The sequence below is a fragment of the Cebus imitator genome, unplaced genomic scaffold (genome assembly GCF_001604975.1).
Source record: "Cebus imitator isolate Cc_AM_T3 unplaced genomic scaffold, Cebus_imitator-1.0 Scaffold207, whole genome shotgun sequence".
In the NCBI taxonomy this organism is placed as follows: Eukaryota; Metazoa; Chordata; class Mammalia; order Primates; family Cebidae; genus Cebus; species Cebus imitator.
This window is the reverse complement of record NW_016107522.1, coordinates 473796-489822: the sequence shown is the minus strand read 5'-3', so window position 1 is coordinate 489822 and position 16027 is coordinate 473796. Positions and strand designations below refer to the sequence as shown.

The following is a 16027-nucleotide window of genomic DNA, read 5'->3' as shown; positions in this document are numbered from 1 at the left end:
ATTTATGAAAGAATTTTTCTTGTCAGCTCATATAGCAGGTAGCTAGTTCTTATTTTTCCTATCTATGTTAGCTACCAAGAATGACGAAATATTGGTAAATGATTGGGGTTTCCCTGATCAAGATGGATATAAATAATCCTGACTAGGCCAGGCATGGTGGCTCACGCCTGTAATCCCAGCACTTTGGGAGGCTGAGACAAGAGGATCAGTTACGCCCAGGAGTTTGAGATCAGCCTGGACAATATAGCAAGATCCTATCTCTACAAATAATAATAATTAGCTGGGTATTGTGGCACGTACCTGTAGTCCCAGCTACTCTGGAGGCCAAGGTGGGAGACTTACCTGAGCCCAGGAGGGTGAGGCTGTACAGAACCATGATCACACCACTGCACTCCAGCCTGGGGGACAGGAAATCAAAAAAACATAAAACAAAACAAAAAAACCTTACTACTGTGTTCCAGCCTTAATAAGAAAGGACCAGTGCTTGAGTGTTTCATGGACTCTAATTACCATTGGAGCATGAAGAGTTGGAGGAATTTTTATGTTTATTTTGAGGGTCTGTAATGGAATACATAATAGCAATATTGGCGTCTTCAAGGGCTCTGGCTTATTTATTCAACATGCTTTTTTCTTTCTTTCTTTTCAGCAACTTAAAATTGAAAGACTTGCACAGAAACAGGTCGAGCAAATTCAGCCTCCTCCCTCATCTGGCACCCCTCTCCTCGGACCCCAGCCTTTTCAAGGACAAGGTCCAATGTCTCAGATTCCTCAAGGTTTTCAACAGCCCCACCCATCTCAGCAGATGCCAATGAACATGGCTCAAATGGGGCCTCCAGGTCCACAGGGACAGTTTAGGCCTCCTGGACCTCAGGGACAAATGGGACCACAAGGTCCTCCACTGCATCAGGGAGGTGGGGGGCCACAAGGATTCATGGGACCACAGGGACCCCAGGGCCCACCCCAGGGGTTGCCACGGCCTCAGGACATGCATGGGCCCCAAGGAATGCAGAGGCATCCTGGACCTCATGGCCCTTTGGGACCTCAGGGGCCACCTGGACCACAAGGTAGTTCTGGTCCTCAAGGTCATATGGGTCCTCAGGGTCCACCTGGCCCACAGGGTCACATAGGCCCCCAAGGTCCGCCTGGTCCCCAGGGTCACTTGGGCCCACAGGGGCCCCCTGGTACTCAAGGTATGCAGGGACCACCTGGTCCCAGAGGAATGCAGGGACCTCCTCATCCTCATGGGATCCAAGGTGGGCCAGGGTCTCAAGGGATCCAAGGTCCTGTGTCTCAGGGACCTCTGATGGGATTGAATCCAAGAGGAATGCAGGGCCCTCCAGGCCCCCGGGAGAACCAGGGTCCTGCTCCCCAAGGGATGATGATGGGCCACCCGCCTCAAGAGATGAGAGGACCTCACCCTCCAAGTGGACTACTGGGACATGGCCCTCAGGAAATGAGAGGTCCTCAAGAGATCCGAGGCATGCAGGGGCCTCCACCCCAAGGATCAATGCTGGGACCTCCCCAGGAATTGCGAGGGCCTCCAGGCTCACAAAGTCAGCAGGGGCCACCCCAGGGCTCTTTAGGACCTCCACCCCAGGGTGGCATGCAAGGACCCCCCGGACCTCAGGGACAGCAGAACCCAGCAAGAGGGCCACATCCATCTCAAGGGCCAATACCATTCCAGCAACAGAAAACACCTCTGCTAGGTGATGGGCCCCGGGCCCCCTTCAACCAGGTATTATTCATTTCCAACTTACAGGCATTAATGCATTGGGAAAGTACACTCTTCACAGAAGCGATACTGCTGAGTATTGTGGAAAACGGTCACAGCTGGATAGAAATATTTATCAAGTAGTGGCAGTAGCTTAAGATACTAGCATCCTGGCTGAAGAGGGAAATCATAAGAATGAGTTAGGTTATACCCCCATTAAGTACATCTCAGTATTCATTTTTACTTCTTACCTTTTTTCTCTTTTTGTAATAGAGCTTCTTCCAGAAAAGATCCACTCTCATTTGAGTACAGTTGATCGTTGTCCCAGGGCTCCAGGAGAGCTGTGACCCTGAGAAGGAGGCATGTTTTACATGGTGGTCAGCTCTAAGGCCGTCATGCCCCCTTTTCCGGGCCCTTCACATTGCAGCCTGGTGTTCCATGGGCCTGCCAGCCACTGAGTCACCTCCTGTCTGCCAACTCTACTTTTAAAAGATACAGTGGGTATTTAACTCATAAGTGTACTATAGACTCTGTACCTCACTGTCTATTACAATGAATAGAAATCAAGAAGACCTGTGATTTCAGAGTTGAGCATTCCGGAAATTTTGACCCTTTGGATGAAACTCTGCTCAAGTTGTTTTCGGCTCACATATAAAAGTGTTGGCAGGAAGGAGCATTTCTGTAGAAACTCTCCTGTTTTGAGGACTCTGTTTTTGTTAGCCAATTCTTATTATTCATTCGTGGAGCTGTGCTTGAGAGATGGTGTGAGGTGAATTCAGGTTGCTTGGGGGAGTGAATTACAAAAAGAATTGCATGAGCAGAAATAGATTTAAATACTGTTCAGCTCTGTGGTTTTTATGTTTTTCTGAAGTTCTTAGTCTGGAGGCATTATTTGGGTCTGAATAATTGAGTTTTGTTCCTGAAAACTCGTCCAGTTGTGGACCAAAAGTGAGTGAGTGAGCTAACGTTGACTCCCTGAGATAGTTGGAGAAAGGGGATGCTACAGATGTAGAAAGCAGTCTTGTTTTGGTTTTTCAAGTACCACCAGAAATACCTAATGTAAAGGTAACCATTGGAGTTCCTGAACTCAGCTAATTAGCTAAGACAAATAAATTACATGCTATTCTTGAGTAGATCTTCCAGAACTTAAAAGTGTCATACCAATGGAGAATGTGAAGGCATCTGAATTATTTCCAGATTTTTATTAGGCACTTCTCAGAAGTTAGGATGAATTGAATTAAATATAGGGTTGCCATTCTAAATTGCCCTAAAACTTGAAGTATTATATATTTTATTAATTTATTGCTCAGTTGTATGTATATATAATATTATTTATTATAAGTTATTTTCCTGACTTTCTGGTAGTAAATGAACAGTTCTCATTGGGGAGGATTAAGAAAATAATGAACTTTAGCTACTGTGTTATAACTGAAATATTTATAAACGTGTCAGAGTCACAAGGACCGGCCTGAGTTTCTGGGACAATTCAATGGGATTTTTTATTGTGCCATATAGTAAAATATTTTTTCCATACATGAAAAGCATGATTCTGAAATTTTAACTGACCTATAGAAATATTGGTAGGATGAGTCTGAAGACCTGATACTTTGTAGGGCATTTCAGATTTCAGAAGTTGCGTGATGAAAATCTGTGCTCTTACTTCTTTTATGCTGAAATCTAACTTGCTTCACTTTAATCAGACCAGTTACTTAAACCAGTTGTTTTAATTGGTTTAATTTAGTGTTACTGTGTTAGGATTTCTGACTTTCCATTGATTTTTTTTTTTTTTGGCATTACAAATAAAGATCTAATTTTAAATAAAAGTTGTCAACAGTTTTAAAATACAAGTGCTTTTTAAAAAATTCTTGTAAGAGAAGTTATCTCCTTTCTCCTGATTTAAGGACGATGTTGCTATCATCTCACTAGCTAAATATTTACTGGGTGTTTTTATCTTGTCGTAATACAATTGCTGTTTATGAAGCACAAGCCTGTGATTTCATACCCTTACTTTAAAAACCTATTTTCAGGAAGGACAGAGTGCAGGTCCCCCACCCCTGATACCAGGCCTAGGGCAGCAGGGAGCACAAGGTCGCATTCCTCCTCTGAACCCTGGACAAGGACCTGGCCCCAACAAAGGTAAATATCTGCTCAGCTGAATAAAAGATTATATTCTACCGCCTTTGTGCACATTTTACAGTAAATAGTTTTGTTGGTCAATCATTGATAGACTGGTCATTTGAACCTCTGGGCAAAATAAGGGCATGGTCATTCAGATAAGAGCTTTGTCTTTGGTTGTTTTCTTAGATCTATTTAGTTAGGCAGCAACGCTGGCCAGAGGAAGTAAGCCCCTCGCCCCAGAAGCTGACAGTGAAGGCACCTGGACAGGCTCTGGCAGTCGTGCCTGTGACAGGCTGGCCTTGCCCATCTGTTGGCAATGCAGGTGGTTTCTGTGCTCAATGAGCGCAAGCGTGTTTCTGTCATCCTGAAGAGATGAATTGTTTCTGCTTCAAGTTTTTAAAAGTGTTTTTATTATCACACCCTTGTCCTCCCAAATCCTGTCATATATTGAATTCTTTAGCTGGTTACATAGTTGTGCACCATTTGAAAAGAAGAAAGCACTCTACCCATATGTGGTTCCTCAGGTTGTTGATATGAAAAGCAACGAGGTGAGAATGATTAGAATGTAGATGTGGGGCTATTTGGAAGTTTAGAGTTAATCCTAGGGTTGAAGGACAGCACTCAGGGCACTGTGGTCCCTGAGATCAGTGGGACACCCCCTGCCTTGCAGAGTTGGAGCAGGAGCGTGGTGGGCAGCACGCTGTTGGGGAGAGTTGAAGGGGGTGACTCTGGGAGTGTGGGTGGAGGGGAGTGAGGAAACACTGTTATGTTTAACACACACTTTCATAGTGGGGAGAAACCACAACTCCAAGAATCAGGAGGACTGCAGAGGTCGCCCTTCACAGAACTTTACTCTCTTAGTTTTAATTGGCTAAGCCCACAGCACTGTGTGGTACATGTTAAGATTCTTGCCCGCATTTTATCCAGTTAAGAAAAGTCCTTGTCAGCATTACAGTCCTAGGACTTTGTGAATTTAAGCTCAGTCTTGAATTTATGTGTGATACTAGAGGTAAGAAAGAGATAAGGGAACTAGAGAGAGTGTCTTTCTATCCCACTGTGTAGAAGTGTTAGCAGAGGCTGTACAGAAGGAAGGTGGCTCACAGGGAACTAGAGAAGCAAAAGGAGAGTCTTTTATCCCCCAAGTTATTGCCATCAGCAAACTGAGAGCTGCCTCTCTTCCTCTCCCTGCCCTGTGTCTGTCTCCACCTCCTTCCCGCTCATCCTTGCTCTTTCCCTTTTCTCTTTATCCTCCACCCTCTTTCTTTGTCTTCTTCCCTTCTCCTCCCAGGGACCAAAGGGAGAAGGGAGAGCTGAGAAAGTGTCCCTGCCATCCCCTACTGGATTAACCGCTTCCACCACCCCATCACTGGTGGCCACATCCCTTCTAATTTGTAGTGGTGGGTTTCTTTCCTTGAAGAGCAGGGTACTTTTAAACAGATAGAGGTAATTGGGAGGATTAATATTCATAGGATTAATAAATCCAAACGGAATATGTTTACCTTCCTTACACCAAAGGTCTGCAGTGTCTGAGGTTATGCTAAGTTCAACAACATCATGTCAGGGAAGAAGCCATTAGCTGCAGGAACACACTGGGAAGTGAGGGAGCCTGTCTGCCAGAAGGAAATGGAGCTAGGATCTTTGCAAACTGCTGAATAGAGAGGAGAGGACTGGTAAAAGAGACAGATGGGACAGAAAGAGCTGGAGGAGAGAGACTCCTTTAATGGCACAGTATCATCCTGAGATTTCCAAGTGTTTTGTATATGTCGTATGGTAAGCAGGAATGGAAACAGCCAATAGAAATGAATGAAATGAAAGGGCAGGGTCCAAGTGTAATGGTGCATGCCTGTAATCCCAGCACTTTGGGAGGCTGAGAGGGCGGATCACTTGAGGTCAAGAGTTCAAGACCAGCCTGGCCAACATGGTGAAACCCCATCTCTACTAAAAATACAAAAATTAGCCAGGTGTGGTCCCTGTAATTCCTGCTACTTGGGAGGCTGAGGCAGGAGAATCGCTTGAATCTGGAAGGTGGAGGTTTCAGTGAACTGAGATCACGCCACTTCACTCCAGCCTGGGTGACAGAGTAAGACTGTGTCTCTAAAAAAGATAAAAGAAAAAGAAGAAGAAGGATGCTGGGAGGCTGGGAATTATGGCTGGCTGGGGTTACAGGAGGGGTTCGTCTTCATTGCCAGGGAAAAGCAGTGAAAGGCATGAGCTTTACTCAGTGGAGGAATTTCACTTAACACAGTTTTTGTTTTTATAATCAAGAGTATCCTTTCGCTTGATATCAAGAGTGCTTGATTTAAATTGTATGTTGACAAAAATAGGTAAACATTTATAAAAGCTGCAGTAGTTCGGTAGCTGGGAAAATAGTCCCTTCAAAGTTAGGAGGTGAACTAAGTTCACCATCACACATTTGACTGGCATCTTTCCATTTTATTCCGTACTTTCGCTATGATACATATTTTCAAATATTTTAGAAACCTTTTGTGGGATTCCAAACACCGTCTTCAGAGAATGGTGAGAATATTGTAGATGAGGAACAACATTCATAGATAGGTGCAGAAGACCCCGAAACTGAAGCCCAGCAGGGCTGTTTGGTCATCAGGCAGGTATTCGAGAGGCCAGTGATTCCATGCAACAAGGCATAAAGCACAACAAGCCGTGGCTGGAGGAGGGATGTCATGGGTGGTGGCAGTGGCGCCCTGTTGATGGGTATAGAGGTGAATTCTTGGCGCGCTTCCTGGCCTGCAGTATTAATTTCCTCTGTTGTGTCCTCCTTGGATGTGGAGCAGGTGGCCCTAATGAAATGCCTGAAAGAATGGGGGCAGACAAAGGAAGCTCCTTCTGAAGCCCAGGAAGCTCTCTCATTTTCCAGTGTATAATAAGACAGGGACAGACGCTGCTCATCCCATTTGAGATTAGTAATTTGCCCTAGCTAGTGGGTGATGACACTGAAGTCTGCACCCCAAAGCTCCTGTTCTTTCTATTGTACAATGCCTCAGGGACGTTTGTCATGTAACTAAGCTGAGAACCAAGGAGGGAAAACATTCTCAATAAAGAATGCATTCTGAAATGTGAAGATGCTGCAGATCAGACCTGTGTCAGCAGGTTTCCTGGAAGACGTGGTAAAGTCAGCTTTGTTTCCTTTAGGTGACTCCCGCGGCCCTCCAAACCATCACATGGGCCCGATGTCAGAGAGGCGGCATGAGCAGAGCGGCGGGCCTGAGCATGGGCCCGAGAGGGGGCCTTTCCGGGGTGGCCAAGACTGCAGGGGTCCCCCTGATAGGCGTGGCCCTCACCCAGACTTCCCCGATGACTTCAACAGACCAGATGACTTCCACCCTGACAAGCGCTTTGGCCACCGGTTACGTGAATTTGAGGGGCGAGGAGGACCTTTACCGCAAGAAGAGAAGTGGAGGCGAGGGGGCCCTGGGCCTCCATTTCCTCCTGATCACAGGGAATTCAGCGAAGGGGATGGCCGGGGTGCAGCCCGAGGCCCTCCGGGGGCATGGGAAGGCCGCAGACCTGGAGACGAACGTTTCCCCCGGGATCCTGAGGACCCACGTTTCCGAGGGCGCAGAGAAGAAAGGTGGGACAGATACTTTGTGGGCCCATTCTATCTTCAGGGGAGCTTTTTATCTGCTCCCTCCACAAAGATCTCTTCTTTTCTTGAGGAAAGATAATTATATCAGTTACTAGCCCTACACTCTAGAGTTTGCATTTGGACTTTTAAAAAAAGTGTGCTTTTTAACCTTAGTCTAGTTTTAATCTTTGCTGTTTAGAAGTCTTTTTCTTTTTGCTTATTTTTTAAATTTTTTTGGTCCTTTTAAAGAGATGGGAGGATCAGTATACTATACTTGCTGGGATCTGAGTTAAAGTTTCCAGGTTCTTCTCGATTAGAATGATGAAACGTGAGGTAGCTACCTAGATTGGAAATAAAGGGGTCGTGAAACAGATGCAATTTTTGAATAATTGCCCAATAATCTTAACAAACTTAAACTGAAAAATAACCTTCCTGTTAAACTTAGATCAGGCTTGAACTCTCATCTCAGTCTGCTTGGGGAGTTTAAGGAACATTTAAGAAGAAATGTGGAGAAAGAAACAGGAATTAGCCCATGACCAGTGGCTCGTGCCTGTAATCTCAGCACTTTGGGTGGCTGAGGCGGGAGCGTTGCTTGAGGCCAGGAATTCAAGATCAGCCTGAGTAACATAGTGAAACTCCATCTCTACAAAATAATGTAAAAATTAGCTGGGTTTGGTGGTGCATGCCTATAGTCCTAGCTACTCAGGAACCTGAGGTAGGAGGATCACCAGAAGCCAGGAGGCTGCAGTGAGTTATGATTATGCCATTGCACTTCAGCCTGGCTACACAGCGAGATCCTGTCTGTTAAAAAGGAAAAAAAAACCACCCAGGAATTAGTAAAATCTCAAGTGAGACTAAGAATAATGGAGGCTAGATATTCCTGATCGAGGTGCAGCAGGGCTGGTTTCTGGTGAGGGCCCTCTTCCTGGCTGGCAGACAACTGCCTTTCTACTGTGTCCTCACATGTTGCGGGGTGGGGACATGAGGTCTCTCTGGTGTCTCTTTTATAGGAGCTACAATCCCATAATCAGGGGTCCAGTTCATAATTATGACTTCAGTCCTAATTAACTCCACAAGGCCCTACCTTCTAGTATATCACACTGGTGTTTAGGGTTTCAGCATATGAATTGGAGCGGTGGGGGACAAAAACACTGAGTCCATAAAGGAGGCATTTTCTTATTAGGGCAGATTGGATTGTCTTTATCCCTTTGTAACTAGGGCAGTCATAATAGTGAGTTTAGGGAAGACATGCACCCTGCTGAGACCTCCTGGCTCATCTGTCTCTTCCTCTTCTTGGCCAGCTCCACCCTTGCTCTAGTTTGTTATTTTGGCCAGTGTCTTCAGCACACCCTCTTGATTTGTAGGAAGCATGATTTGGTCAAGTTACCTTGGCACCAAGAAGGGTATTAAAAAGGTAGCTGGATCTCGGCAGGCTGAGGCAGGAGAATCGCTGGAACCTGGGAGGCTGAGGCAGGAGAATTGCTGGAACCCGGGAGGCTGAGACAGGAGAATTGCTGGAACCGGGGAGGCTGAGGCAGGAGAATCGCTTGAACCCGGGAGGCTGAGGCAGGAGAATCGCTGGAACCCAGGAAGGGGAGGCAGGAGAATCGCTTGAACCCGGGAGGCCGAGGTTGCAGTGAGCCGAGATCACGCCATTGCACTCCAGTGTGGACAAGAGCGAAACACCGCCTCAGAAAAAAAAAAAAGGCAGCTGGAGTTGGGGAGTAGAAAAGAGAGATCTCTTTTTCCTAGCAGAATGCCAAGTGACAATTGTAGGAGGGATGGTAGAATGAGAAAACCATCTCTTTAATAAGCAATCCATGTCATAACTGATGCTGGCAAGGATCATCAGTGGGTGCTAAACCTATTGGGCAAAATATTGTGGGGAAGCCAGGTGTTCTCTCAGTGTCCCAGTGTTACCCCACAGAGTGCTTAATAATTACAAAGGGAAAAATGCACCTTTGTGACATCAAACTGTGGTTGCCACACCACCCCTGTGTCATAAACATGGAGACAAATGGGCTCACAAAAGGTCTAAGCAGGTTTTGCCAAAGTGTTCAACCTGAATCTAATGATGAGGAAACAATCAGAGAAATTTAGAGTGTGAAATACCATAAAACTCTTGGATAGACCCCTCAAAAATGCTCAGGAAACAGAAATACAGGAGGGAACCACTCTAGATGAAAGGAGACTGAAGGAACGTGGCCACTCAGGAACAGCCCGTGGTCATGATTGAATTCTGTATTTAAAACAGCCCACTGCAAAGGACATTTTGAGGACCGTTGGGGCAATTTGAATCGGGCCATTATTAAATACAATCACATATTACTGAGAGTGTGAAGGTATTGTGGTTATATAGGAGAAAGTCCTTGTTCTTAGAAGAAATATACTGAAGCATTTAGGGGTGAAGCATTGTGTCGGCAGCCGATTTTGCAAATGGTTTAGAAAACATGTTTGTGAGTAGCTGGACAGAGAAAATAAAGCACGTGTGGCAAAATATTAAGAAAGGACTGATCTGGGTGGAGGATCTGGGCTCTTCATTCTACTGTTCTTTCAGCTTTACTGTAGGTTTGAAAATCTAATCTTTTAAGTAGAAGGTTAGGGTAAAAGACAACGGAATGGAAACCGGAGGAAGAGCAGAGAGGAGGCCACACAGCTCCTGCAGAGGGGCCCTGCAGGGCGGCACCACCACCTCTCAGTGTGCACTGTGAGAAGGCCACTTCGTCTTCTTCCACACCATCCTGCCTCAGCAATACTCCCAGTCAGCGTAGTCTCCCAGCTCCAAAATTCCTGAGAGAGAGAAGGGGAAGCTGTTGACTAAGCAGGGCTCCAGGCTGCCAGCTAGTCAGTGGATGGCTTCCTATAAGCCAGATGCTAGCCTGTGTGCCCATCAGCTGTGGAGCAGGGCCATCAGTGTAGCTCGTGGCCATGGAGGCCTGCCTCTGGGTGCAGGCTGTGGGCTGGGGCAGATGGCAAAGCCCCTACCTACAAACAGGTCCAGTATAGTTGGCAGACATGATTTGTGCCCCCATTTTTCTGATTATGTAAGTTGTAAGTTTTTCTGATTATGTAAGTCATAAATGTTTATCATACAAATGTAGATGATAATGACAAGTTTTTGTAAGGCAGTGATACAGAGCCTGGGCCGAGGGTCAAGACTGGCTGAGTTCAGATCACCAGTACTTACTGTGTGTCCTTGAATAAATGACTTCAGCAATCTGGGCCTCAGTGTTTTCATCAATGGAGCTGCTAATAATACCAGCTTCATATGGCGGCTGTGAGAATGAAATGAAGTAGCAGATGGACTTGGCATGGTATATAGGCAGTTTAAACATGTTGATGTTATTATTATTCCCAAAAACCTAAAAGAAGCTTAAAGTAACCCCACACTCTGGTATGTTTCCTTCCTGTTTGTTTTTGCCTCTGGTAGAATTAATAGGATTATACAATGTATCCTTTTAAAAAATATATGGTTTTATTTTGTTTTCCTCCTAATTAGCATTGTATCATGCTTTCTCATATCATATGCTTCTTTGAAACATGAACTTAGAGTGGCAGGGTGTTCCCCAAGATGGACATTCTGCTGTTTTCTCTACAGTTTCAGAAGAGGAGCCCCCCCAAGACACGAGGGTCGTGCTCCCCCCAGAGGAAGGGATGGTTTTCCTGGTCCTGAAGACTTTGGTCCAGAGGAGAATTTTGATGCTTCTGAGGAAGCGGCCCGAGGACGAGATCTCAGAGGCCGAGGTCGGGGAACCCCGCGAGGTGAGCACATCACTGAGGACACTTGGTCTGGAAGGAGAGGGTGCAGAGTGTGGTGGGTATGAACACCCCGGGGTCAGTCTGAGTGCAGCACTGTTTGCTCTGTTGTGCAGGAGGAAGGAAGGGTTTACTTCCCACTCCTGACGAGTTCCCTCGCTTTGAAGGAGGGCGGAAGCCAGATTCCTGGGATGGAAACAGAGAGCCAGGTAAGGAAAGGCAACACTTGTTGGGTAACTCTAGATGAGCAGTTCACAAAGTGAGTTCTGAGGGCCCTCGCAGGGGTGCACTGGGTCCCCGCTTTCCAGCTCATGTCTCCCAGGGGGCTGGATGGTCTCCTGTCCCGCAGCCGCAGCGTTTGATTTCAGCAGGTAGAATACAGAGCAGAAGAATCTGCCTGACATTACAGGGATCTGTCTGAGTATAAAACAGGACTGCTCTTTCCACTACATTGTTTTTGGAGAATAAAGTTAAATGAATTAAGATTTTCTCAGTCTCAATTGCTAATATGGTAAATATCCATAGTTATAACTCCCATTAACAAGATCTCTTAGGGGTCCTCAGTAACTTGAGACTGTAAAGATGTCTTGATACAATGCCTGAGAAGCATTTATCTGAATCTTACCTGCCCCCCTTACATGAGGAGGCACCCTGATGTCCAAGTGGCTTACCCCCTAGCCTGTGGCGGGCATTCGGCGTGAGTGAACGGTGGCTGTCGAGTTGCTCCCCACTCTCAACAGTGTCATTCCCATCTGCTTTTGGTCGCACTGTGCTTTCCTGTAAGGAGATTTGTTTCCTTTTTCAGGGCCAGGTCATGAACATTTTCGTGATGCTCCCCGCCCTGATCATCCACCTCACGATGGTCATTCCCCAGCCAGCAGAGAACGCTCCTCTTCTCTCCAAGGCATGGACATGGCATCCCTACCTCCCCGAAAGCGCCCCTGGCATGATGGCCCAGGCACGTCTGAGCACAGAGAGATGGAGGCCCCAGGGGGCCCTTCTGAGGACCGAGGAGGCAAAGGTAAGAGCAGGCCAGTGGTTACGGTTCCAGGAGCTGCAGGGGCCGATGGAGGCCTGGGCTGTGCAGAGGCACGCCCTCCCAAATGTGGTGCTAGTGCCACACGAGCTGTCATCCAGTGAACTGCAGCTCGGGCCCACAGACGACTCCAGTTGCCTCCAAGAATCCCTGCTCACTCGAAGTTTTATTTCAGCCCTCTGCCAAGATGCCCCAGTACTCTCTGCTGGGCCTGTCTCTGGGAGCCCTGCTCTCATTGGCAGTCTGCTCTCCGTGAAGGCTGCTTGGAACCCTCAAGGGCTCTCAGTGTGAGGGGAAGAGTTGTCCTCTCCTGGGTTCTCTGCTGAGTTTTTCAGCCCGGGTCTAGAGGAACACCGTTGGTGTCCAAGGTCACAAAGACTTTGGGAAACATGGTCTATGGGCAGTATTTCCAGGGACACAGTAGATTATGTCCCCTGCTGGAAACTCTGGAGCTTTATTTTATAGGCAGCACTAACTTTAGGAAGAGTAGTCGCCTGTGAAGCCTGACTACAACTGTTCGCAGGGCTGCGGGGCAGGTCATGGGCGGGGCGGTCAGAGGCTTCTGGGAAGGCTGCTGCCTGCATGCCCCAGCTTGTGCTCTGCTTCTGGAGTTAGCCTGTCTGTGTGGACGGTCCTTCCAGCACAGAGTTCTGCCATTTGGTCTTTTGGGTTGTTTTTGGGGATATAATTTTACTGTGTCACCCAGGCCAGAGTACAGTGGTGTGATCTCAGCTCACTGCAAGAAACTCTGACTCCCGGGTTCAAGTGATTTGTGTGCCTCAGCCTCCAGAGTAGCTGGGACTATAGGTGTGCGCCACAACACCTGGCGAAGTTTTGTGTTTTTAGAGAGGTGGGGTTTTGCCATGTTGGCCAGGCTGGCTTCAAATTCCTGGCCTCAAGCGATCCACCTGCCTTGGCCTCTCAAAGTGCTGGCATTACAGGCATGAACTACCATGCCTGGCCTGCCATGTGGTCTAGATAGTTGTTTTTCTCAACAAAACCCTCAGAAATTACCTCATGTATCATCAATAGATCTCCTGCATAAACACATCGTACTACTAGCCCGTGCACCATGACCTTGGCTGACTTTCTTGGGCACTCGGCACACCGTAGTTAGGTCCGTCTGGCCAAGGACATGCATATAGATGGGAATGACGCAGTAGCTGACACTCTGCCCAGCTGCCCTCAGGTGGGCTGAAGCTGCACTTTGGAAGAAAAGAAGCCAAGATTGTTCCTTTGGCTGTCTCTCCTAACTTCATCTCACCTAGATTCATATTCTATTACAAAATATGAGAGAACAGTTGGCTATAGTCTGAGAGTGCATTATGGGAGATGTGACCAAATCATGTCATTTTCTGAGGAAAACAATCTTACAAGGTAGAATTTTTTTTTCTTTTGTTTTTAAAAGAGTATTTTCAAGCTCCAACAGAATGAAATAATTTTAATAGTACCTCAACATTTGTGTGTACAAGTCTGAAGCAGGTTAAGCTATCCCTGGGTGATATAACATGAAAGCCAATGTTTTGTGGGTTTTTTGTGCTTTTCTTTTGTTTTTTCAAGAAATATTTTATTTTACTAATTACGAAAAAGAAGCCAAAAGTGCCGCATGTCATGGGACAGTCACAGAAAATACTCATCCTAGTTGGAGCACATTTTATTAACATCAACAGCACGTCCTTCCAAAGTTAAGTCAGTGTATTCAAACCTTCCCTCAGCATACTCTGGTGGCTAGGAGCGGGTAGACGCTCACAATGGCCTGGGACATGGCCCAGGAGCGTGGGGCGGGTCTCCCTGAAGGTGCTCTGCGCTCATCTCCTGGCTTCCTGTGGTCTGTCACACAGCCCTGGGGACACGGATCTAGCTGATGTTCAGCCCATGGCCATGAGCCGGGAACGGAGGGGCAGGGTCAGGAAAGGGCAGAGGCACAGCTCTCAGTGCTCTGAATACCACTGTCCGTCTCCCCGACACCCACCAGAAGCGGCCCACTGTCAGCAGAGAGTAGAAGTTTGTACAGGGAGTTATTGACAAAACACAAAAAGTCCCATCTGAAATTTTCTTTGTTTCAGGCCGAGGGGGCCCAGGACCTGCCCAGAGAGTGCCCAAATCTGGGCGTTCCAGCTCGTTAGACGGAGAGCACCACGATGGATACCACAGAGATGAACCTTTCGGGGGCCCTCCAGGCAGTGGCACCCCTTCTCGAGGCGGCCGGAGTGGCAGTAACTGGGGTAGAGGGAGTAACATGAACTCTGGCCCACCGAGGCGAGGAGCTTCTCGGGGTGGTGGAAGGGGTCGGTAGAAGTTGGAACTGAGTAACCCGAGGCCTCTCTGGACAGTATTTAAGAACTTGTGGACTTACCAAGAGAAACAAAAGGAAGCCTGCACCATTGTAGCCCTGAACTCTTTTCTGGGCACCTGAATCCCAGGAACCCTCAATGAGGTCTTCAAGATGAAGAGACTGCTGCTGGCCACCAGCGTGGCTGGCCTTGTCCTGTCCTGTCCACCCTCATTGCCCCAACTCCCATGTTGTTTTGTGAAGATAAAAGCTGGGATCTTTTTTTTTTTTTTTTTTTAAGTCTCGCAAGACATGGGGCACCTCCACAAATTTAAGTTCCTGTCCATTTGGAAATTTGTTTCTATGTGTACAGTTTGTCAGAGAAAAACATAAAAGTTTTTGTATGAATACAGAATGTGATTTACCCAAGAATTAACAAAAAACTAGTTGTGGAGTGCTTGCCTTAAGGAAATCTTTGGTTTCCATCGCATCCCATCTGCAGAGGAGTGCACAATTGAGCATATTAACCATTAGGTCATTTAAATTAATCCCAGCTGTGAACTTTGTGGTTTTCAACAAATTCTCTTACACCATTTTGGTGATCGAGTGAGAAATACTTGAAAACTACTCGAATGTATTTTGTAGTAGGTTGAAATTTTTACTCAGACTTGCCCTAATGATGGAAAATTATACTCTGAAGAGAAAATGCAATCTTCTGGCTGTTCAGTGAGGGAGCTCCCCCTTGGATGTATCTCCTAGGAATCACTGCTTAAGATTTGAATCGGCTTGTTATGATGAGAGGAACTTGATGTTAGTCAGAAATCCAATCACATGTCCTTTAGATAACTTTAAATCACACATGGCGTTGATAAGGAATGGACCAAAATAGCTCCTAAAACAATTTTGCAACACTTAATCTTCCTCTTCCATACTAGCTATGTGGAAATACGGCAGGGCATACTTCTAACTCATACTAAGCCAGACGGATCTTGTCCATGGCAAATTCTTTGTTTGAAATAAACATACCATTTGGTCCAGTTTGGATTGGAAGCCAAAAATTCAGTTTATTATATATACCCCATGATACTTTCTATACTGACCTTTATTTTGGTTTTACATGGAAGCTTTTATTATTAAAAGGACTATCCTATGGCCACCTTAACATTTCATTACATTGACAGCTTCACTTTGGCGTCAGAGTCAGATTTATTTGGCACATTTGGTAGTGCTTGAAGTTTCTTTTTTTCTTGAGACAGGCTCGCTCCATCATCCAGCCTGGAGTGCAGTGGTGCAATCATGCCTCACTGCAGCCTCAACCCTGCCTCAGCTTCCCTGTAGCTGGGACCACAGGCACACACCGCCATGCCCAGCTAGTTTTTTTGTATTTTTGGTAGAGGTGGGGTTTCACCATGTTGCCCAAGCTGGTCTAAAACTCCTGGGCTCAATCCACCCCCTGTGGCCTCCCACAGTGCTGAGATTGCAGGTGTGAGCCACAGCAACTGGCCGCTGGTGCTGGAAGTTTCAATGGTTGCTTAGAAAAAGCATACTGAC

General features: G+C 46.6%; 1 protein-coding gene across 2 annotated transcripts in view; it reads left to right on the top strand.

Annotated features, from left to right (window-relative positions):
* Window positions 1-15024, top strand: part of WDR33 (WD repeat domain 33) — a 107817-nt gene extending 92793 nt beyond the window's left edge. Inside the window, exons 16-22 of one of the 2 annotated variants that reach the window (XM_017548428.2) lie at window positions 647-1735; window positions 3739-3847; window positions 6980-7418; window positions 11011-11174; window positions 11285-11377; window positions 11974-12189; window positions 14271-15024. In XM_017548428.2, the coding sequence (XP_017403917.1) occupies window positions 647-1735; window positions 3739-3847; window positions 6980-7418; window positions 11011-11174; window positions 11285-11377; window positions 11974-12189; window positions 14271-14500 (2340 nt within the window). In that variant the 3' untranslated portion in view covers window positions 14501-15024. Of the gene's footprint in view, window positions 1-646; window positions 1736-1984; window positions 3715-3738; window positions 3848-6979; window positions 7419-11010; window positions 11175-11284; window positions 11378-11973; window positions 12190-14270 lie in introns of those variants that run through there. The other variant, XM_017548429.2, reaches the window with a different exon arrangement.
* The last annotated feature ends 1003 nt before the right edge of the window (window positions 15025-16027 follow it).